This window comes from Oryza glaberrima, chromosome 1, assembly GCF_000147395.1.
Source record: "Oryza glaberrima chromosome 1, OglaRS2, whole genome shotgun sequence".
In the NCBI taxonomy this organism is placed as follows: domain Eukaryota; kingdom Viridiplantae; phylum Streptophyta; class Magnoliopsida; order Poales; family Poaceae; genus Oryza; species Oryza glaberrima.
This window is the reverse complement of record NC_068326.1, coordinates 22,033,511-22,056,966: the sequence shown is the minus strand read 5'-3', so window position 1 is coordinate 22,056,966 and position 23,456 is coordinate 22,033,511. Positions and strand designations below refer to the sequence as shown.

Here is a 23,456-nt window from a genome sequence, read left to right as displayed (position 1 = left end):
TGTTTCGGTACTGAACTGACTACAAGGTTACAATTCCACTGCTCACCACTAAATTCAGAGGAGTCACTACAGATAAATTCTCAAGCGCTGTGCATAGAATATGTGTAAGGTACAGCAAATGCTACAGAAAAAAAAAAGATTAGGAAAAACAACATCTCTACCATTAAATCATACAGGATGCAATGAATACATGTTATAAATCTATTATGATGGCGTTGCGATAAATTATGTTTATGCAGTTCCATCAATTTATTTTAAACCTAGCGACTACAGGTACCATTGGCAAATGAAGGCCAATGGAACGCCATCTTGCATAAAACTTTCATCATCCAATGAGCGCAGGTCCATCAGCATTAAAATGGCATCCTAATTTAGACCTCTAGCAGTTCAAAACACATAGTACCTACAACAATAGTAAAGAAATGGATCTTTAAAGAGTAAAGTGCATTGCGATACTTAAACTTGTAGGGTTGTGTCATATAGGTCCCTAAACTCTCAAAATACATATCCAGGTAGCATAACTTTTCAAAGTGTATCATCTAGGTCCCAAATTAGCACATCCCCTCTAAGATCCTACGTGGCGCTGATGTGACAATGCCACATGGACATGACATGTCCGTTTCTCTTTTTTTTTTTCTTTTTTTTCGTTTTCTTGTCATTCTTCTTTTTTTTCCTTTTTTTCTGCACAGGTCACTAATAAAGGAGAAGAAAGGGGAAAAAGTTAAAGAAAAAGAAAAAGGGAAAAAATTTAAATGGATCCTATTTGTCAGTCAAAATAATGCCATGTCATGTCCGTGAGACATGGCACATCAACGCCACGTAGGATCCTGAAGAGGTTTTAGCGATTTGGGACCTAGATGACACACTATGAAAACAAGTTCTGGGACTTAGATATGCATTTTGAAAGTTTAGGGACCTAAATGACATATCCCTACAAGTTTAAGGACCGCCCGTACACTTTACTCATCTTTAAATCTCACGGGTTCAGTGGTTTCCTAATTTCACCCCTTCTTAGAGCTCTTACCACTACACACAAAATGGACAACTCAGTGGAAGTAACAAGTCTATTGACATCAGCACAGCGAATACCATACCACCTCCGTAGAGTGCACAACACTAAAAAAAAATAACATGAAGCAGCTGATCTAAACACCATGAGGGCTAAAACATAAAAAGGGTAGCGCGGCAATGCCACCCTGCAATTCTAGTTGCTCAAGCTAAAAATGGGCAAGTGCAAACTGTTTCAAGAAAAAGGGCGAGGGCTTTGCTATTTATTGAAGGAGAATCAAACATATGTTCCTCATACTCCCTCCGTCCCAGAATATAAGTTTTAGAGTTGGGACACTGTTATTAAGAAAATAAAGTTGGGACACTGTTATTAAGAAAATAGATAGAAGTGAATGGCGGAGGGTTGTGATTGGATGAGTAGTGGAGGTAGGTGGGAAAAGTGAATGGTGAAGGATTGTGATAGTTGGGAAGAGAATGTTGGTGGAGAAGTGGTTATATTTTGGGAATCCCGAGGGCTAAAAATTGTTATATTTTGGGACGGAGGAAGTAAGTCATAACATACCATACAACGGTTGGGGTTTTAGTTCCTATATGCAATTTGATCAAAAAGAGTAAGATAAGTCATGCCGAAACCAACCAACATCATGCAGCTTAAAAAGAGCTTCCACAGATCACCTCGAATGCTTCGACTCCTCTCAACTCTATAGGTTCAATTCCAGCTCGCCGAGACCTAAACCAGGCGTTGTTTCGGGAGCCGGCATCCGTTGTGTGGAAGCTGGGTCACATCATGGATAAACACCACAGGAGATTGCTCCCTTACTCTTTCACCCCGAAAGCCTTCTCTGAAGCTCAGGATCACTTTCTTCTTCTTATTGAAGAACACAGTTCCTTTCACTTTCATCACCACGGATTTCAAACCCATCTTCCTCGCGGCTCGCCCGACATGTTCTGCGGTTGCTTCAGTAGCATATTTGGAGAGACGAGAGCGCCCTTTCCTGTCCTCCAAACAACCAGCGGATGCCCCGGTCTTTCTGTTCCCCCGAACGTCTGTCACGGTCACAAAGGTCTTGTTTCTCTTGAGCAAGACATGGACAAAATCTCTCTTCCCTTTCACCAGAGATTGCTTGTGTTCGTCAAAGATGCGTGATGGGGTCCCGAAGTAGGAGGGATTCTCGCCACCAGCTATCCTGGACCTTAACTCGGGATTAGGAGGAATGAGCAAAATCATCATCAACAGAACAATGCAGAAATCATATGGGCGCATGGAAATTACCATTTGCCTACTCACATCGTGTCACCAGAACGCGGCACATTGGCACGGTAGTCTTGAGGCAGCTGCTGTGACTCCATGAGACGGTCTCCATACGAAGGTTGGCGTGTGTCGCCGCCGGGCATGGAGAACAAACCCAGACGTGAAGCGGTTTCAGACTGAGGAGGTGGGAAGGCGGCGGAGGCCGCCGTGGAGAGCGGCGCGGCGCCGGCGAGGGAGGCGGGGCCCGCGGCAGAGGCGGAGGCGGGGCCCGTGGCGGAGGCGGAGGCGGCGCGGCGCAGGGCCGGGGCCATGGTTTGGAGGTGTGCTCTCATGTCGCGGCGCCCGCAGCAGCGACGGCGGGGGAATGGGGGGAGGGAGGAGGCGGCGAGGCGAGGCGAGATGGGGGCTCTCTCTCGATTTGATTTGACCCGGATGCGCGCGAACGGAGACGACGGGGTAGGGTGGGGAGGGGAAATAGGAGGAAGACGGGTAGGGGGGCGCCTCGGGGTTCGTGTGGGCGTGATGGACGGTCTGGATTGGGTCACGTGATGAGGGCGTGCTGTGGGCCAGAGGGGTGTGGCTAGTGGTGCCGCAGACCAGTGTAATTCGGCTCTGCCAGCGTGTCAAAATCAACCAGGAGGACTTGCGGGCCCCATCGTTTCGCCAAAATGGTTTATTAGAAAATAAATAAATTTATTGGTAAAACTTTTATATATGTGTTCTTGGTAACTTAAAAACCAATGCTGAAAAAGAAATTACGTTAAAAAAAAATCTCAAAATCAATCCTAAAATTAAGTTTAAAAATTTAAAATTTGACTTTTTTTTTTTCTTAATGGGATGGGAGCCGCAGTTTAGTTGGGGGGCCGAAAAGCCTTTCAGAAGTCCAGCAAAAGCCGGCAAGGCGCCGCCAACGCCGCCGCCATCATCGCCGGAGACGATGGAGACCGCGGCGCCATGGAAAGTCCTCGAGTTCTATAGCGGCATCGGCGGGATGGTACTAACACCCAACCCACCCTCTCCACCTTCCCCACTGCGAACTTGCCCGCACCTGTTTAACGGCGGCTAGGGTTTTTGCGCCACCTGCCCTCCCCCTCAGAGGTACTCGCTGGCGGCGTCGGGCGCGCGGGCCGAGGTGGTGGAGGCCTTCGACATCAACGACGTTGCCAACGATGTCTACGAGCTCAACTTCGGCCACCGCCCATACCAGGTGCGCTCGGTTTCTTCCCCAAATCCATCTGTGGTATCCCAAATTGGAACCTAGGAGAAAAAGCTTCTGGTTAGATTCCGCAGTTTTGATTTGGTTCGGCTCAGATTTAGGAGTAGCACATAGAACATGGTATTATTGTGCCAACTGCAAAGGTGATGAGAAGTGAGATTCAGAACTTAAGCTGCTCGACCAGATGTTTAGGCTGAGATTCAGAACTTAAACTGCTTGATCAGATGTTTAGGCACTTCTTAGGGAGTATGCTTACAAGTTTTCCACAGAATTTATGTTCTGCCTAGAATTTCTCAATTAGTAGACTGTCTTGATGTATTTGTTTAAACTGTCCACAGAATTGCTTACAATCTGGTTGATTTCTTTTGAGTATGTTGTGTTGTTTTCTATAACCATTTCACATGGCAAGGGAACAGTTGGTCATTTGCCTTCCTCATGTTCATGTAGTCATTCTCCTGGCTCATCTACCCTGTCCTGCAGATTAAGCATATCATTCTACCTGCATGATGATTCTTGTATTGCATTGTCTAAGTCTTTAACAATTTCATTATCTGAACTGTATCACTGTTATCTAAATACAGGGAAACATTCAAACACTCACTGCTAGTGACCTAGATAAGTATAAGGCACAAGCATGGCTTCTTTCTCCTCCATGCCAACCATACACACGGCAAGGTTTTCTTCTGGAGCTTTCTTTCAACATTATCTGACCACTTTTCAAATTTCACTAATGGATGGAGTATCGTGTAGGACTACAGAAGCATTCAGCTGATGCTCGAGCATTTTCATTCATAAAGATTCTTAACCTAATGAAAAACATGTGCTTTCCTCCACAAATGTTGTTTGTGGAAAACGTAGTCGGATTTGAGGTTGGTGTAATCTTTGGTTTCTTTAAAGCACTATTCTTGACCACAGTATTTTATCAAGTTGTGACCCCTATTTGTTTGTGACAGGTGTCTGATACACATGACCAGTTGATAGAGGTTCTTTCAGATCTCAATTTCAACACACAAGAATTTATCCTAAGCCCCTTGCAGTTTGGTATCCCATATTCTAGACCTCGCTACTTTTGTCTGGTAAGATTTCTGGAGGATCTTTCCTGTTGTTTCAATGTGATCTGTCACTTGACGTTATAAGACATGACATGGCACAAATCTTATTGTTACTATTACATATGTGCATAGCTTCCAAAGTTCACAAATTGTGGAAATCAGCAAGGGATGACTTGGGGGTTTGTTGCTTAAGATTGGTAAAAAGATTGTATTTGCCCAAGTGCTTATTAAAAGAAAAACCATAGGAAATTAGTCTGGTGTCACTACAAAACTGAGAAATCATGCAATAAAGTTCCTGATAAAAAGTTGCTGGATAATAAACTCTAGGTTCTTCAATAGTTCATTTTTGTTCAGCTAAGCAACTCTTCATTTATTTAACAGTACCTTGTCTATAGGCGAAACGAGAACCTGTGAGTTTTCAAAATCCATCAGACAACAGCAAGCTGCTCCGGACACCTACATTCCTAACATTGGTAAGGGCAGGTCACAACAGATGTAACCCAGATGAAGATGAGCTGGAACTAGTATGCAAACCAATAAGTGACTTCCTTGAAACAAGAAGTCTGAATGTCGCTGATCAGGATTCTTCAGGTACAATCTCTGACAGTAAGTTCAATAAGCCTATAATAATTACCAGTATCTCATTTGAACATGCAGGTTAAAAATATTTTTTAATGCCACTCTATATTTTGTAGTTAATGGGTCTGATGGATGCACCCCAAGTGGAATAATTTCTCAAGATTATGTAGTCCCGCTAAACTTGATTGAGCGGTGGGGGAGTGCTATGGGTATCTTTTTTTTTTCTTAGTTTAAGACTCCTGAATCAATCATTTAATGATAGATTATTATGTTTTACTGATGCTTGGCTGTGGTGTCTCCTCTACTGTTTGCAAGATATTGTATGCCCTGAATCAAAACGATGCTGTTGTTTTACCAAAAGTTATTATCGCTATGTCAAGGGGACAGGCTCCTTACTAGCTACGTCCAATGTAAGGCTCATTATATTCAATCTTTCATCTGCTTTGTTTTCAGGCATCCCTGGTGTTGCCTCTTAATCTGAACATTCATGATTCCTTTTCCTTTTATGATTACCTACTTAAATTACAGAACCTCAAACGAATTTCCAAAGAGGACCTTGAAATTTCTTCACTGAAGGAGTTAGGCTTACGATTTTTCACCCCTCGTGAGGTATGTGCTTATTGACAACTTCACATAGGTCCACACCCTTCCGTATCTATGTTTTGTCTCATAGCATGCAATATTCATGATTTTTCAGGTTGCTAATCTGCATTCTTTTCCATTGAGTTTCCACTTTCCGAATCACATAAGCCTTAGGCAACAGTAAGTTTTAATCCCTACCTTTTACTCTGTTGGAACTCAATGAACTTCAGGAACATCATAATCGCAATATATATAAGAACATGAATGTGACTTTCTAGTTTTGAAAACCAGACCGCACTGCCTGAATTGTTTGTTATCGCTAACTTACCTATGGTGGCAGGTATGCTATGCTGGGCAATAGCCTGAGTGTAGCAGTTGTGGGGCCTTTGCTGCGTTATCTGTTTGCTGAGACATAGTGATGTTCAATCAGTTGGCACATGATGCTACACAGGACAAACACATTGACCTTCCTTTGCCCGTGTTATCACCCTAAAGCCAGGTTGGTTCGTGGGTATGATTCGTGTACTCCCCGAAGCTGATGGTTGTGGTTCAAACCTTGCAACCCAATTGGAGTGAATTTCCCACAGTGGTGCAACTTCAACTTCATAGGGCTTGGGGACTTGTCGATTCATCGGTGGGAAGAAGACAGCGTGCATGATGGCCCGGCATGTATCGGTGAAACTCTGACGCGAATCTTACCTAGTAGAGTAGAGAAGCTTCCTCAGCATTTTCCCTTTGCCCCAGGCATAAGTTTTAATAATAATGTTGAATGTTTGAGGTGTTACAGCATTTGACTCATGCGCATTGTGAAACGAGGCTATTATGGTTTAGAACTGGACTCATGCGCATTGTGAAACGAGGCTATTATGGTTTAGAACTGAACTTCAACTTCATGAGCTCACCATTCGACTGTCTCAAATCAGTTTGCTTTCTTGATCTTTCTGCAAAGAGGCAATATTTTGACGACACATTTGCCCCGTGTACCTCAGTTAAACAGTAGATCTGCATTCGTTTAGCTATAGCCGATTCTTGTGAAAAGGAAGTTTGAACATTTTTTTCGTGAGAAGTTTCTACCCTTAAATTGATAAATTGAAGTTTCTCAATCCCTTTATTTTGTTCTACAATATGAACAAAATGTTTTGACAAAGGGTCAGTACTGCTCGTTAACACGTGGATCCTCAGTTCCACATGTCAATGTGCAGTGTGTGTACAGCACCGTTCGCTAACACAGGTCCCACAGACACTCGGGCCTACATGTCAGCGAAGTGAAATGTTTCACGATGATCGATGTTAAATTGTTAATCTACCAGCAGCTCCAAATTCAAGAATGTTTGAGTTAGAAAAACACAACTATCTTTTATTTTCAACCTTAAATTTAGAGCTGATTTTAAGATTTTTTTCATCAAAATTTAATTTTTTAGCCTTTACTTTCAATTGCTACGAACACTTATATAAAAATTTTATTTATAAATTACTTTTTATTTACAAATACGCCGTTCACATGTTCTCTGCTGCTGAGAAGTGAGAATTGAGAACTGAGAAGACAGTCTCCAAGATATGCATTGCACAGCGCGTATTCGTCGCAGGAAACGGCGGCATATGCAAGCGAGAGCAGAGCAGATCTAAACCCAAAACAACGCAAAGCCCTCTCTCCTCCTCCTCCCCCGCGACACGACACTGTCGACACACCATGCGCCAGCCACGGCTCCGCGCCGCCACCTCGCGCCCGCTCTCATGGCGCTCCAACTGCACGGCTGCTGCGGCGTCCGCCTCCCAGCCGAGCGAGCCGCTCTCCGCCCACTTCACCAACGGCCGGCCCCTCTCGCGCGCCCCGGCCGTGGTGAGGGACCTCTCCTCGGTGCTCCGCGCGATCCTCGCCGCCTCCCCGTCCTCCCACAGCCGCGCGTACCCGCTCCTCAAGTCCGCCGCCTTCGACGCCCGCCTCGCGCCGGACGCGCTCGTCGACGCCGTCCTCTCCGCCGTGGGCGGCCCGGGGTCACGGCAGGCCACCGCGCTCCTCAGCCGCCTCCTCGCCTCCCTGTGCCGCGCCGGCCGCGCTGGCGCGGCCGCCGCCGCCTACGCCAGCATGGAGGCGCGCGGGGTCACCCCGGACGCCAAGTCCCGCACCGACCTCCTCGCCGTCACGGCGCGGAGCGCGTCGGCCGCGGACGCCCTCGCGCTGCTCGCCGAGATGCGGGGGAAGGGGCGCCCCTTGGACGCGTGGATGTTCGACGTGGTGATGCGCGCTTGCTTCAAGGAAGGGATGTACGACGACGCGGTCAGGCTGTTCGACGAAATGCCTGCCTCTGAGATCGAGCCCGACCAGCGCGTGTGCTCTGTCGCTATCGCGTCCCTATGCAAGCTGCGTGACGCCAACCGTGCTCTGCTGGTGCTGAGGAAGATGCAGGATGCGGGGTTCGTGCCGTGGGACTTCACGTTCAACTCCGTGGTGGATGTGCTCGTGAAGGGAGGGAGGATGGAGGAGGCGCTGCACATAAAGGATGAGTTGCTTGCTACGGGGAAGAAAATGAGTGTGGTTCTCGCAACAACGTTGATGCACGGCTATTGCTTGCAACGGGAGGTTAGGAAAGCGCTGGATATATTCGAGGAGACACTAAGGGACGGTCTGGTACCAACCGATGTAACATATACGGTGCTGATCAGAGGTTGTACTGAAGAGGGGATGCCAGAGAAGGCCTATGAGCTGTGCCGCCAGATGAGAGATCATGGATTGTTGCCGAACACAAATGAGTTCAATATGGTTATCAAGGGCCTTTTGAATGATAAATTGTGGAAGGATGCTGTAAGCTTGTTCAAGGAGATGGCTGATTCTGGGATACCAGATGCCTTCACATACAATATACTAATTCACTGGCTCTGTCAGCGTCGCAAAATTCGCGAAGCGCTTAACTTGTGGGAAAAGATGAATGAAACAGGAGTGAAACCATATATCGTGACATACCACAGCTTGTTGTTGTGTTATTGTGTGAATGGGTGCATGGATGAAGCAGTCAAGCTGTACACTGAGATGCCTGGAAAAGGGTTCACACCTAATGTTGTCACTTACACAACGCTGATGAAAGGGCACATCAATAAGGCTGCTTTTGACAAGGCTTATGCCCTCCTTGCTGAAATGAAACAGAATGGAGTCTCTTGCAATGATTATACATACAACACTCTCATAAATGGCCTTTGTGTGGTTGGCCGAGTTTGTGAAGTTGGTGAAATGCTGAAGAGATTTGAAACTGAAGGTTTTGTTCCAACTGCAATGACATACAATAGTATCATCAATGGATTTATAAAAGCTGGCATGATGGGCTCAGCATTTGCTGTGTATCAGCAGATGTGTGCAAAAGGCATACCTCCCAACATAGTAACATATACCAGTTTCATTGATGGATACTGTAAGACTAGTTGCTGTGACCTGGCACTGAAGATGCTAAATGATGTCAGGTGCAAAGGCCTTCGACCTGATATCGCTGCATATAATTCCTTAATATATGGGTTTTGCCAAGAGGGGAATATGTCTCATGCACTGCAAGTTCTTGTCCTTATGCTGAAAGATGGTCTTTTACCAAATATTTCAGTCTACAACAGTTTCATTACAGGGTACAAGAATTTGAAAATGATGGAAGAAGCTTTGAGATTCTACGAGAAAATGATTAAAGAAGGAATTGATCTTGATACAGCAACCTACACTACCTTAATTGATGGGTTCTCAAAAGATGGCAATGTAACCTTTGCATTGAAACTATACTCAGAGATGGTGGCTAAGGGTAATATTCCTGATCATATTACTTTCACAGCATTAACACATGGTCTTTGCCGCAACGGAGATATCGATGATGCTAGAAAATTATTGGATGAAATGAATAGGTTAGATATACGCCCTAATGTTTTGATGTACAACATGTTGATAAACGGATACCTCCGTAATGGAAAGCTGCAAGAAGCGTTCCGGTTGCATGATGAAATGCTTGAAAGGAAAATTATGCCAGATGATACAACATATGACATACTAGTTGGCATGAAATCTTTGGGAAGTGACAGTCCCATTGACACGGAGAATCCTAATTTAAGTTCCACAGGATAAGGATCAAGAGCTGGCTTGAGAAGATTAAACTTTCCATTGTATGGCCAGTGTCAGATTATGAGTTTTGCTATATATAAAGTGAAATCTTAGCTATGGCAAATAGAAGCAAAGGTAAGCATTGAGATTCAGTTACTAACAAGAATTCACCTTTTATTATTATGTAATCTCTATTTTACCATTGGCACTTTGTGATTACTTCTGTACTATACATTAATTTGTGTCCAATCAATGTACATGATTTTCCCTTTTTGGTATTATTGTTGAACTTCGCAAAAAAAAAACATTTAGAGCTTGATTATAAACTGCAACTGATAAATTTATCTTTTATGTGACCATGCCCAACACATCTCAAGTAATGGCGTCTGGTTGGGCCTGCCTTGAATGGTCAATAACTCAATATATCCTCTGTAAAGAAATAAGTTTGATTGCTATTCATGACCTTGGTAATTTTGACATGTTTAATATCTGCATGAGTTGTTTCTAGTTGTACTTTCTGATCTATTACCTATTTACTTGCTGCATTCACAAGATAAGAGAAATGGCATTATTGTCGGACCTCAAAGATCCATAATGATTAATATAGGGTACTAACTAGACTGGAGACTTATGAGGAATCCTAATCTTGCATAGATAAAGGGATGAACCTTGTTTCCTCATAGAATTAGCAGAATGGATCAATGCTCTTCTGGGCTGTAGAACCCGACAATAGAGGAAAGATCACCTAGAAAGTTTGCTTAACACCAATAGAGCAATGAACAGGACATCGATCTAACTTCTATGCCAAATAAATTTAAAAAATACTAGGTTTTGTACTGTCATTGACTTCTGGTGTTTCAGAAAGGTCAATTCGTCAGGTAAATTGTATTGAGACTTTCAAATTTCTGCCATTTTCCTAAGGTAAAACACGATGTGTGTCCTCAGGTTTTTGTTGTGAACAAATGCTTACAGTTAACCAGCCAATGATGAAATCTTTCTAAAAGCATGCATGATTTGTGCTTACAATTAGCAGAATGGATTTATCTGTGCAGTCTGCATAACTCAGGCTGTTGTATCGGCACTGTCAACCTTGAGGGGAGGGCAAGCGTTGATTGAGCTGAGGATGGTGAGGGGCGTGTTGCTGTGGTGCGCGAGTCTGTTGATCATGTGGTAGAACATCACCCTTGCCTGCAGTGAGCTCCCTCACCAAATCCAGAAATTCATCATAAAAGAGGATGGAGATGGAGACAGATGGAGCAGCTCATGTCTTGATTCACCTGATGCTCACTACACTCACATTACCTCCTCTACTGGTTGTTCGGAGAGGCAAGGGGCGGCTGCCAAGAGAAGTAACTAGTAGAGGATGATCAATGAACATCTAAGGTATTTCTACCTTGCCTTGCATTATATTCCATAAAAGAAAGTGTCATCTATTGGACTCAGATTTTCTACAGGAAAAATTCCATAAACAAACTGTGCAGTACAACTCTCTGTCTGGTAGCAGGTATAATAACAATATGGTAACATGTACATGAAAATAGACATGACCTATTAAGGATTTTCTCACCTATATAGATTGAGGGAAGGACACAGTGGCTGAGAGAATATTACAGTTTCTTAAAAGTCAACATCACCCTCATCCTGGTTAACTTCACTGCCGTTCCTACACATGACTCATATTGCGTCCTCTTTTTTCCTGATTAATCCTGTGTTACTGTGGGTTATTACTTTCTTCTGTTTTCTCTAACCCCGTCTGCCAGTGAGCATATGTGCTTGTTTTTATGTTTATGTTTGCGTTGTGCTATCTTCGGCATGCTCCACCTGTGGAGCTGAGCTGCCAACGGATGCATGTGAGTAGCAAGGTGTCGCTGCGCTGGGCGTTGCGGACGAGCCTGCAAGGCTTGTCCTGCATGCCATTTGTTTTGTCGTGATGGTTTCTCTCAATTCGCCAAAGAGTAGTCCTTTTTCTTTTTTTTCTTTTTTTTTTTTGTGTGTGCTCCCTTACCTGTGCCAACTTAAACTCCTTCATTGCTGTCTTTTTTGTCAGTAACTACATATCATGTTAACTTGCTTATGCCAGATGCTCAATGAACGCTAATCAAAGGAGGATATGTTTGACAATGGGACAAAGTCTTAAAACGCTGTACTGGCTAAAGAAGAACAAATATATGGAATATTGGAATCATCTGCCAGGCTTCTCTGGGAGGTACCTCCAATTGAACTTATTTATCTGTTTGCAAATTAAATGGTCTTCTCTTATATTTGACACCGCAGAAGAAATTAGGCATCCAGAATTTTGTTGTGATTCTAAAATCTTGCTATACCATTTTGTTATGCAGCACATCTCCATTCTTGACAGCTTTTCACTCATGTGTCCAAATCATAACGATTTTACCTAATATAAGGATTCTAGAAAGCTTCAAAGGTTATGGTTTGTCGTTGCAATTGCCAATGTCTATACTATCGTTCACCTGCCTACTGTTGCCTACAAATCAATAGAATTATTCACAACAATCGTCTGAGGTTTGTGACTGTACAGTTCACCTGGATGTTTGCACATAACCCAGGTAATGCCATTTATCTGCTTTGGACGCAGTATACGCTGATAAACCCATTACTGAGAAAAGCACTCCTTTTGGGCTGTTGCATGCATGCTGAGTTATTTGATGATCTGGCCCTTGTTTAGATCAGTGCTGCTGCTTAAAAAAAATATCTGCTCTAGAGACCAGGAAATTCAAGTAGGCTCATGACCATCTGCAGTTTGGTTGTTGTAAAAATGGTTTTTGTTTCTTGCATAATTGACACCTATTAAGTATTTAAATTACATCCTCAACAATATATTCTACGGATGGTTCATGGTGCTTTTAAATCTTCAATACTGTTCATGTATATATTGTACTCCCTCCCTCCATCCCAGTTTGATCATCACATAAGATTTTTTTAGGTTTTCTCAAAATGATCATCATAACAAAAAATATTTTGTTTATTTGTGCAAAGAGTAAATCCGCATCGTGAAATGCCATGCAACAAACATTCTATTGGTTCAATGCATATAACGTTTAAAGTGTGAATTAATTTTTGTTGGACATGAAATGACAAAGCACCTTAATCAATGAGGATTAATTTCACAATGATGATCGATGAGGATTAATTTCACAATGATGAATGTTTTGGTGTCTTTGTCTTGGTGTTCTTTGCTTATAAGATGATCATATTGGGATAGTAAGAGTATTGCTTTAAGTTTGTTGCATAGTAGTACAACTTAAGGAATATTCCCAACAAGCTACTACTTTCTTGTAAGTGAATCTCAATAAGCTGCTACTTGGCCATACTATTTTCGTATCCCCTTTGTCCCTTACTGGTATGCTGCCCGTGGGTTAAATCTTAAGACTAGCAAAGCTGTAAGGCTAAATATAAATGTGTGTTTAGCTCCACATGTCAGCACACACGGTCCTCCATGTGGGAAATGGGGATAATTGGTGGAATGGCCTTTCCCGCTTTACATAATTTGAGTGGTTCTTCCCTTTTGTCTCCGAGTATGCATAAGTTTTCCATGTTAGATGTAGAGACCAGTTTAATTCATTGTTAGAAAAAAAATGTATTGAATCGGTACCTCAAATCTAAAGGATTTTTTTTTCATGTGTGCAAATGAGCCGTCTAATATGCACAAGCAGAGGGATATACAGATAATTCTCCAATGTACGTGTGATTTGATTACATCCATGTCCTGTACCTGTACGCCTGTCTTAACATATATATGGCCATTTTCCGTGCCACTTCAGCACCAAGTTTACATATCTTCAATTGTATCTAAATGATCAAGGGGAATAGGGTTGACGAAATGACTCTCGAATATGTCCTTCAACTCGTGGCTATTGGTGTAGCCGTCCCTCTTGCCATGGAAGAGGAGGGCGATGGACATGGACACATTGGCGATCCGCTGCACGAACGGGAGGTACACGCGGTCCTCAAAGCGCGCCTGGTTTAGGGTTCTCATGCGCCTTCCACCATTTCACTTATCTCCGCCTCCGCGACATCGCTTGTCACGCCATGCTCCTTCATGTAACACTCCACGGCATTGCCCACGTCCATCTTCTCCCTCCCATTCTGCGTGCCACATATTATAAGTATGCTATAGGGTAATGGCGAACACAAGATTTTAGCTATAGGGTACACCACTACTAAAACATATAGTTAAATAGAAAAAGAAAATATAGTTTCATATATTTAAATAGAAAAAGAAAATATAGTTTCCTTGCCGAGAAAATCAAGTGATAATTTTGACACTAGTGCAAATAAAGATCAATCATGAAAAAAAAACTCTATAAAACAACTAAGAAAAAAATTATTACAAGTTTTAAAAAGAGGTTTATTTGATTTTTTTAAAAAATAAAAAGTTCTAGAAAAAACACAATTTAACAATTTAAAAATCATAATAATAGAAAACGAGTAAGTTATATTTTGGAGTAGAGAAAATAACAATGCATTATTAGTTCACCATGAATTGGCTTATATTTTTTTTATTCAAAATAACCACATTGCCCCTGGCATCTAAACTGAAAACTTTCCATATGGGAAGTTCATCAAGGAAAAAAAATTACTTAAATGTTTTTTTCCTAAATAAGATGAACTCTGACCAATGGAATTTCAACACTCAACCAAATATGAAAACCAAAATTTATAACATTCATATATAAAGTTATAAACCCAAGAGTGAGCGATCTAGCTAGCATACATGCATGCATATTAGTACTAGTAAGTATTAATTAATTAGTACCTGTGATACAGCCAAATCATCCATGAAACGTGACACCTCTCCAAAGGCCCTGCCAGCATCAGCGCAAGACAAGGCCCAATCAAAGGCATCCTTGGTGGCTATGTCACCCATGCCTACGATTATACTGACAGGTAATTCTATAGCACCTCCGGTTACGAGGGACACGGCCGCATGCTCTGTAAAGCTTGGAATGTATTTTTGATGGAACCACTCAGCTTCCTGGAGGTAATTGTTGGATAATATTTGAAACTGCATGTGGCAAAAAAAAACAGAGTATAATTAAGATAAATACTTATTTTTGAAGATGTATGTATTAATTCTTAAAGTTGCTAGTTCAGATTTTTATACGTAGGAGTTGATTGAAAAGACAATTTCTTTTTTGTCCATTTCTGTTATGGACGATTATCTATTTATCCATTTCTAAATTATAAGCTGTACATAACTTTGTTGAAAAGTTGTATACGACGCTTCGAACCGCTTTAATGCTGTAAGCATTACGATATTTCTCATGTGGTTCCAACTCATCTTCAAAGTCCCTAAAGTTGCTCATAATACTGAGAAAGAACCTCTTCAGCCCCTCCGGTACAAGTGAAACAGCATTCTTATCCCATCTGCATTGTCAATTTGAGAAAATATGAGGAAACCATGATGATTTTATCAAAACTATTGGTTATTTGCTACTACTTTGGGTAGTATCTTAGAAAACTATAACGATAGTTGATGATTTTCTTATACAATGGGAAAAAAAACTGATTTGCCCCTCTAAACTATTGTGTTCATCGGATTTAGCGCCCTCCTCCCACTCCTAGAAAAAAAAAAACTATAAACCCTATGGTACATAGGAGGGGGTCAAAGTGGGCCAAAAATGGAGGAGACGAATCTGATTGCTGCTGCTCTTCATCCCCTCCTCCCTCACCTTCCATCATGGTCTACTGGCTAGCTACATGGGTGCCAGATTGCATGTTTGATGAGCTCATGCTCATGAACAACAGAACAAGATCCTTTGGTTGTCCCCCTTAGAACAGGTATAATAGCAAGCTATAACCTCATATCGAGAAGAAAAGAGAAGGGAGAGAAGAAAGCGGACTACAGATTTGTAGCCGGCTGCAACATGAACTCTAAGACGTTATGCGTGGATGAGAGGTGTGACCGAGTATTAATGATATAGTATATTTTTATAGTTAACTATTGTATGAATGGCTATTAAATTAGCTATAGTTGTTTTGGAGCCAACAGTTGGCTATACTATTAAACTTGAGGTTTAGTGGCATCAGTGCCGAGGATGCTAGTCATTGGCTGACACGCTTTGGTCGGTAGCCTCCTAGAGCCTATTGCATTGGTTGACATGGAGAGCAAAATCAGAAGGAATTGAAGAAGGTGGAGGTGATACGTGGGGATCGGATGCCATGCAGGACCAAAATTGTCTTGTATTGGACTCATGGTGTATTTTATCTGATATTAGGAGTTTAGGAGGATCAAGCTTGTGGTATCATAGGTAGAGTAGGTGTAAATAGGACTTTTCCCTTCCAAACTAAAGTAGAGATGCAAATGGGTAATCCCGCTACCCACGTAAAAATCCGCTTACTCATTTTATATATGCTAGTACAAAATTTGAAAGAAAAAATAAACTACAAGTGGGATAAGCAGGTAAAAAAAAAATACCGCTAGCCCGTTCCACTTACATCCCTATTCCAAACTAGGCATCTCAACATCCTTATACATGCATGTATTAGTTCTCAAAATGAAGGGAATAAGAAGTTGACCTTTGCAGTGCTTCATTGAACTTCCGAGCCTCTTCCAATGTCGCATGCACATCATAGGTATCATCAAGCAGAGAAATTAGCATAATTTTCTTGGCGAGCATCATGCGTGCACGTGCGTACTCTTTCTCATAGTACACAACGTAAGCACAAAAGTAACACTCAACCACACGATCGCGGGTGTAGTCTAGGTTAATGTCACTGAAACATCCTTCCACCACCTAAAAAATATATTAAATATAAATTAATTCTTTTTCTCAATATTATGATTAGTAATGACATTATAGAGTGATTAGAAGACTTGCCGACAAATATGCTTGAGTTCCTTCTGGTGAAGTTTTTGTAAAATGTTAAAATCAAGCTTGGCTAGCTCTGAAATGGATGGGTTAAATGTATGCTCTTGTGTAGTATACTCGAAGATAAAATTTAGCGCCTCTACTCTCTTCAAGGTCCTTGGTAATGGTATTTGGAGGGCACGCTTTACTTGTTCAGCCAGCGGGAACTCAAGGCTACCACTTAATAATTCCAGGTGATGGGTTGCAAATAAGATAGCTTCTTTGAGTGCCCTCTCATTATGAGTTAGAAGGTAATCTGCATGGTACAAACTTAACAAGCCCTTCGGGTCATTATTTATGTCACTCTTGAAGCTCCCATCTTCACATTTGAATTTGTTGAATTCGTCTGTGTATAGCATAAACCATAAAAATTCAAATACGAGTACTTTAGAATAATTAATTTTATATCTTGATTTATATATTTCTTCTTGCTAATCCCTGAATCTATAGGAGACCATATTCAAGGTTTGTATGGAAAACAATAACTTCAAAGAATTTTTCCATTAAGAATAAAAAAGATCCCCAAGTTTTAAATAAGTCGTAGTCAAAGTGTTATGTATGCTAGTTATTTCATTCCCGAACATAAATACATACCTGGTGAAACCCAATACTCTTGTTGCCTCAGCAAGCGAAACCGAAGAGCAACCTCATGGAGGTTAGAGCTATAGAATTCAACGCTGTGAATATTTCTTAGAGTGGTGTTAATCTGCTCCTCAAAATGATGTTCTATTCCCAAACGTTGGAGTACATCGACCAGGTTCATTTGTTTCACCACATCATCCCTGCAAGCTTCAAACATTCTACCTATCTGCTCTACTAACTGTTCTGCTCTCTCTTCCATCCATTCATTTGACTCCTGCTAGACACATGGAAGCATATATAACAAACATGACATAGAGTGGATTTCATAAAACTATTATTATTTCGTTAAAATTGTTACTTTGATATAACTTCAGCACGACACATATTTTGTTATGAAAAAGATTATAACAAGACCGAACTATCTAGCACGGATTAAATAACGTGTGTGCACATATATGTATACATGTCCATGCCTTGAGTGGTTGGTTGTATTCGATGAAGAAGTCGCCGAATATCGTTGGGTGGAAAGTCGGTGCCATCTTACTAGCAATGGGAGATGACGGGGCTGTGCACTTGCAAGGCATGAGGCGGGCGGCGTGCAGCGTGCAGGGAGGACAGCAGTGGATGACGTATCATCATCCGATGAGGAAACGAAGGGCCAGGATGAACCCACATGCGCTGCCAGCTGGAGGCGGTAGGCCACGCTGGAGCTGCAGTGGGCAGCAGCAAGAGGGAAGCCATGTGGCTCTTCATCCCGTTTAGAGCAAAAGTGTACACTGTAGAGTATTGTGCCTTAGTGTACCTAGCTAGTGCTGGCTGATTTGGCAGATGCAATTTCAAAGGAGATGTCTTTTTATAGGGCTTCAAAACCGGACGCTTGTTAACTGAACCCGACCAAAGATATTTCAAAATCGCTTTTGTTGTACTAAACCCTTGCTTGTTGGATCCAGCCACAATTTTCTAATTGGCTTTTAAAGGATGAAGAGAATACGATTTGTAGCCGTCAAGAAAGTTCTCAAAGAAAAAGGCATCGATCGAGAAAATACACTCCATTTATCCTAGTTTGATCATCACCTACGGTTTTTGAAGTCTTTCACAAATATCTCTTTACTTATTTATATGTAAAAAGTAAATGAGCATCATTGAATATACTGCATGCAACCAACCAAGATTAATTCCTATTGGTATAACTACATGCAATATTTAAAACTTGATGCAATCCACGTGATACGAACCAACATATTACCTTAATCGATGAGAATTAATTATAGAATGATAAAGGTTTAGTTGTCCTTGGTCTCTACGCTATTTGCTTAGGTGATGATGAAAATAGGACGAAGGGAGTATGGTGCACTTATCTATAATTATATAAATACAGATCCGTTTTTGTTAGAATTTTAGTGTGGGCATTGATTAATCGACGCTTTTAATTACTAGGATTTTGATATGGTCACAGATAAATGGTTGGTGTTCATCCTTCAGTGTATGGTAATTAAGGAATGTGTAAGAGTGTGTATTTCTTTGTAATAAGATATAGGGTATGTATATAGATAATAATAAATAAGCTAGTCCAGACAACACCATATAAGCTAGGAACTATGGAAATGGTAGGAAGGGAGGAAGGGAGGAAGGGATGAAGAGAGAGAGGAAACCAAATAAAAGAAGTATTATTCCCCTTTTATCTATCCTAAAGTTTTCTTGCTACTGTACTTCATCCGTTCATATTGTAAGTCGATTTAATATTTCTTTCTAGTCAAACTTTTTTAATTTGATCAAGTCTATGGAGTTTAACAATATCTACAACATCAAATTAACTTAATTAAATGTAACATTGAATAATTTTGATAATAGTATGTTTTGTGTTGAAATGTTATTTTATCTCTGTACAAACTTGATTAAACTCTACAAAGTTTGATTTAAAAAAAATCAAAACTATTTATAATGCATCAGTGAGGGCCCAAACTCTGCCCCACCAGAGATGAAGAGCTTGTTCACTTTGCTACCATTTTTAACCTTACCAAATTTTGGTATTGCCAAATTTTAGTAATGTTGCCAAAATTTTGGCAAGGTTATCAAATTTTGGCAAGATTTTATATGTGCTTATTAAAATTTGGCAACAAACTAAACGTAGCCAAAATTTTAGCAACTTTACCAAAAAAAATGGTATAATTGAAAATAGCATCAAAGTGAATAGACCCCAAAATCCGTTTTGGGGAAAAACGGCAGTCAAAGAATAATTTTCACTGTAAGTCGGTGGTGGCAACATTTCTACCATGCATGGACCATTATTCATCCAGTCAGAGACTTTCTACTAATTTTCACTGTCAGTCAGTGGTGGCAACATTTCTACCATGCATGGACTATTATTCATCCAGTCAGAGACTTTCCACTAATTTTCACTGTCTGTCTCAATTGTTTTGAGTCAATATTGACTCAACAATTGTCCTTCGAAAACGTAGAAAGCCTGACTGCGTCGAAAATTCGATCTCTACCACTGATCTTGTACTTGGAGCTATTGACTATTCACTACTCAATTGTTGGCTCTTTCCATGAGCATGAACTATTTATTATTCATCCGGTCAGACTTTCTAATTGATCAGTTTCTTGCTCTTGCCGACTATTCATCCAGTCAAGAAAACGTGAAAGACCCGAGACTTTATATATACAGAATATGTGACAAATCGTTAGGCACACATCCTTGTATGATCAAATACTGTTATATTTATATAAATAGATTCCTACAAACCAAAAACTGGGTATTACGAAAATTAGCACCACATAATTTTACTACATATGGTCGATTATAGGGTCAAATGAACATCGACTGGTATATATCCAAAATTGTTGGGAAAATTGTGGGCTTTAACATGTCAGTTTTATGCGGCTCCTGCGGTATTGTACCGTTCGTACTCGTGAGCTTTTTTTTTGATGTGTAGGTTGTTTCTATCGTTAGTACAGTGAATTTCGGTTACAGGCTTATACTACTGTGGTGCAGTAACGAATTCTATCTGGTATATCAACCAGGTAATAAAGAAAATATATTTTTAGTAAAAAATATTGGTTCTTCTTAAGGCGCGTTCTTTGGTTCAGTAACGTTTCACATCTAGGTCCCATGTAAAAAAAATAGTATTTCAATCACCCGTGTTATCCTCCCGTGTAACATACTAAAAATTTATTACTAACAAAAATCTCAACTGTTTGATTAAGTTAATTGAAAATTATAAAAAGTTAAGATCCAACCACAATATGACTCATACGTGTTTGTAAAAAGTTCGTAAAACAAATTAGTATGCATATCGTTCTCCTTTTTGGAGTTTGATTTTTTTTTTCTCTAGTGTGCTGTGTTCGGTTTTTTCGCCCACGGTTCGATTTTAGCTCAGGAAAATTCTGGTGTTACATAATCATGGACCTACTTTTGTTCTAATTATGAAAACACGTCGTTTTGGATATTGGAAAATCTAACTTTGATCACTAATTTTTATTATAAGGATTTTTAGAAAACCTGATAAATTAATGATTCTAATGTCATATTTTTGATAATTTGACTTGAAAATTCTTGAAGATGACATTATCCTTCGTTTTCTGGAGCGCTTGCGTGTGTGTTTCTTTTTGGGTCCAAACAGAGATTGTTGATGTCCCCAATGTAGCCGGATCCGATAGCAACAGAAGCTTTCGTTTGTAACTGTGGAAACACACCTCTGGTATACTTGACCGACGACTTATGCCGGCCAGCTTCAGCTTGGATTCTTGTTTGTTGAAACGCACAAATGTGATTAACACAAAGTACACGTGCTTCTACACTTCGCTGATCATATTCATACAACTAGTGGTAATTAAGTCCTAAGATAGCTGACAACTTTTCTTTGTTTAACAGGCCACTGCACACTGATCAGATCAAGATATATACTGTGCAGTACAATACATACATACTCAGGAAAAATGCTCGCTCAGTCACTCCGTCCTATAAAAAACGAATCTAGAATCGGATATGACGCATCCTACTACTACGAATATGAACAAATGTACTCTCTCCGTTCTACAGAAAACCAATCTAGTACCGGATATGTCTAGATTCATCGTACTAGGATGTGTCACATCTGGTCCTAGATTCGTTTTTTATGAGACGGAGGGAGTATGTCCAGATTCATAGTACCAACTTATGTCACATTAGATTATTAGATTTGGTTTTTATAGGACGGAGGGAGTACATAACTGCTCCATTAATTTTGAGCTCTAATATATGTTCTTAAATTTTGAGTTTAAATTTCAAATTGATTTTAATGTAGTTTATTTTCTAGCATTTACTTTTATGTTACTAAGAGAACAAATATAAAAGTTTTTATCTATTTCTTTTATCATTAACAAGCATTACATTTTATAATCCGTTGTTGTAGGTGAGTAGTCGCTTTTCTTCATCTCGTCAGCTTCACTTCGGAGAGGCGTCTATGGCTGAGTTTTTCGTGTACACGTTTTTCAAATTACTAGGCGGTGTGTTATTTATAAAATTTGTCTATAGGGAAGTTGCTTTAAAAAATAATACTAATCCATTTTTTTAAGTTTTGTTTAACTAATACTTACTAAATCCGTCCCAAAATATAATAACTTAGAACTGAATGAGACATTTCCTATCTATCTAGATTCATAGTACTGCAAAATATCTTCTCTGATTCTGGGTTCTTATATTTTGGGACGGAGAGAATTAATCTCCTAATCCTTTGCTTTGTTCTCCGTGTGAGAGGACTAAGCCTATGTCGAGCATCTGCCGACCAATGTGTGTACGGTGTACTGGATTCTTGGAATGATCATTTTTAGATAATAGATTTTCATTAATCCGGTCTCTATATTCACGAAGGATATACACAGCTAAAAGGATACACGAGTACTTACACTCACACCTCAACAAAGAGGAAAACACACAACCAAAAAACAAAAAGAAAACCAAACAACCTCGCGACATCCCTGCTTCTATGCGTCCTGCCATATTCTCCTGAAACGGCCAGATATTACAAGTGGAAGTTGTCTAGTCGCCGCCGCCCCTAGTGTGCCGTCGATGCAAACCTCCGTTGGTGCCATCTTTATCTGTTTCAGGTAAGCTGACGCCACACGCCGCCAGTTAGCCTACTTTCAACTGTCGGCATTCGCCGTTTAGCCGGAAATAGCCAACCACACACGAACCGACGGGATCGGCTTCTACTTCATCGGATTCACAGTGCTCAGACTACCGCTGTCCTAGGCCGCCGCAGCCCCTAGGGCCGTCGGCATCGGTAGGAGCCGTCGTCCTCCTGGACCGCCGCAGCCCCTAGGGCCACTGGCGCCGACGGGAGCCGCCGTCCTCCGCCGCATCCCCTAGTGCCGCCAGCGCCGATGAGAACTGCCGCCGCCCCAAGGGTTGCCAATGCCGACGGGAGCCGCCGGGCCACCGCCGTGCTTCACCGCCCCTACCGCCATCCGGAGGGACTCCATCGCTGACGCCTTGCCGCTCCCCACCACCCTCCCGACCACCTCCAGCCATCCCTAACCCACACGGCCAGGGCAGGCCCGGCTGCCTCTGGCCGCCACTTCCGCACCTCCGCCTCCCACCTCCCCACTGCCGCCGTCCTAGCCGCTGCGCAGACGCCGGTCAGCTCTGGCGGCGGCGGGGCTATATCTGGCTGGGAGAGAGGAAGAGATGCATGAGGGAGAGGAAGAGACGCACGCGTGGGGGAAAGGAAGCACCCCCTCTCACCTGGAATGATTATAGCACTAGAAAATATCTTATTTGATTCTGGGCTCTTATATTTTGAGATGGAGAGAATAATTAATCTCACGCTAATCCTTTGCTTCGTTCTCAGTGTGAGAGGACTAAGCTTATGTCGAGCACCTGCCGACCAGCGTGTGTATACCTGGATTCCTGGAATGGTCGTACGTGCTTCTCGATCGCTGCGGTCATCCCCCACAGATCGATCTCAAAGAGTCGATGAGAGACCAAGTGAAAAAAAAAAGAATGACCTAATATTAAATAATTAGAAGAGGTAAGACTTCGAACCAGATCGTCTAGCTCGCTACTTTGTAAAGTTAGCCGGAAGACTTCTGGTGTTTCTCGAACAAGTGAAACGAATTGATATGATATATTCGGCTGGCTAGTGCGCGTGTGGAGGGATCCGTCGGACTCGGAAATAAAAGTATTTAAATCGCGCATTGAAGCTTCTTGTTTTATTCATCTCACAATCATCAGGATAAAGGCCCGCGCGGCGTCGTTAACATT

General features: G+C 41.5%; 3 protein-coding genes and 1 pseudogene across 7 annotated transcripts; 2 read left to right on the top strand and 2 right to left on the bottom strand.

The window, feature by feature from the left end:
- Window positions 1–1,738: 1,738 nt before the first annotated feature.
- LOC127780979 (probable ribosomal protein S11, mitochondrial) lies at window positions 1,739–2,472 on the bottom strand (the record flags this gene model as incomplete). Its single annotated transcript, XM_052307957.1, has 2 exons — window positions 1,739–2,201; window positions 2,297–2,472. Coding segments are annotated over 2 exons (639 nt in total), but the record flags the coding sequence as incomplete, so codon positions are not given.
- Window positions 2,473–3,111: 639 nt separating this feature from the next.
- On the top strand, window positions 3,112–6,742 carry LOC127762126 (tRNA (cytosine(38)-C(5))-methyltransferase 2). Of its 3 annotated transcripts, none has more exons than XM_052286515.1 (11): window positions 3,112–3,254; window positions 3,357–3,467; window positions 4,058–4,151; window positions 4,227–4,345; window positions 4,430–4,552; window positions 4,924–5,134; window positions 5,224–5,316; window positions 5,423–5,517; window positions 5,636–5,716; window positions 5,805–5,869; window positions 6,030–6,742. In XM_052286515.1, the coding sequence occupies exons 1-11, from the start codon at window positions 3,198–3,200 to the stop codon at window positions 6,103–6,105; spliced, it is 1,125 nt and encodes a 374-aa protein (XP_052142475.1). In that variant the 5' UTR covers window positions 3,112–3,197; the 3' UTR covers window positions 6,106–6,742. The 3 variants fall into 3 exon arrangements, with proteins under 3 accessions (XP_052142475.1, XP_052142460.1, XP_052142468.1); XM_052286500.1 differs by having other exon boundaries at window positions 3,327–3,467; XM_052286508.1 differs by having other exon boundaries at window positions 3,327–3,467; window positions 4,924–5,119; window positions 6,030–6,741.
- A 525-nt stretch (window positions 6,743–7,267) lies between these two features.
- On the top strand, window positions 7,268–13,493 carry LOC127753690 (pentatricopeptide repeat-containing protein At3g54980, mitochondrial-like). Of its 3 annotated transcripts, none has more exons than XM_052279119.1 (4): window positions 7,268–9,893; window positions 10,825–11,141; window positions 11,839–11,964; window positions 12,098–13,493. In XM_052279119.1, the coding sequence occupies exon 1, from the start codon at window positions 7,380–7,382 to the stop codon at window positions 9,780–9,782; it is 2,403 nt and encodes an 800-aa protein (XP_052135079.1). In that variant the 5' UTR covers window positions 7,268–7,379; the 3' UTR covers window positions 9,783–9,893; window positions 10,825–11,141; window positions 11,839–11,964; window positions 12,098–13,493. The 3 variants fall into 3 exon arrangements, with proteins under 3 accessions (XP_052135079.1, XP_052135072.1, XP_052135064.1); XM_052279112.1 differs by having other exon boundaries at window positions 10,792–11,141; XM_052279104.1 differs by having other exon boundaries at window positions 10,811–11,141; window positions 12,098–13,492.
- Window positions 13,494–13,534: 41 nt separating this feature from the next.
- Window positions 13,535–17,962, bottom strand: LOC127753708 (tau-cadinol synthase-like; annotated as a pseudogene).
- Window positions 17,963–23,456: the final 5,494 nt, after the last annotated feature.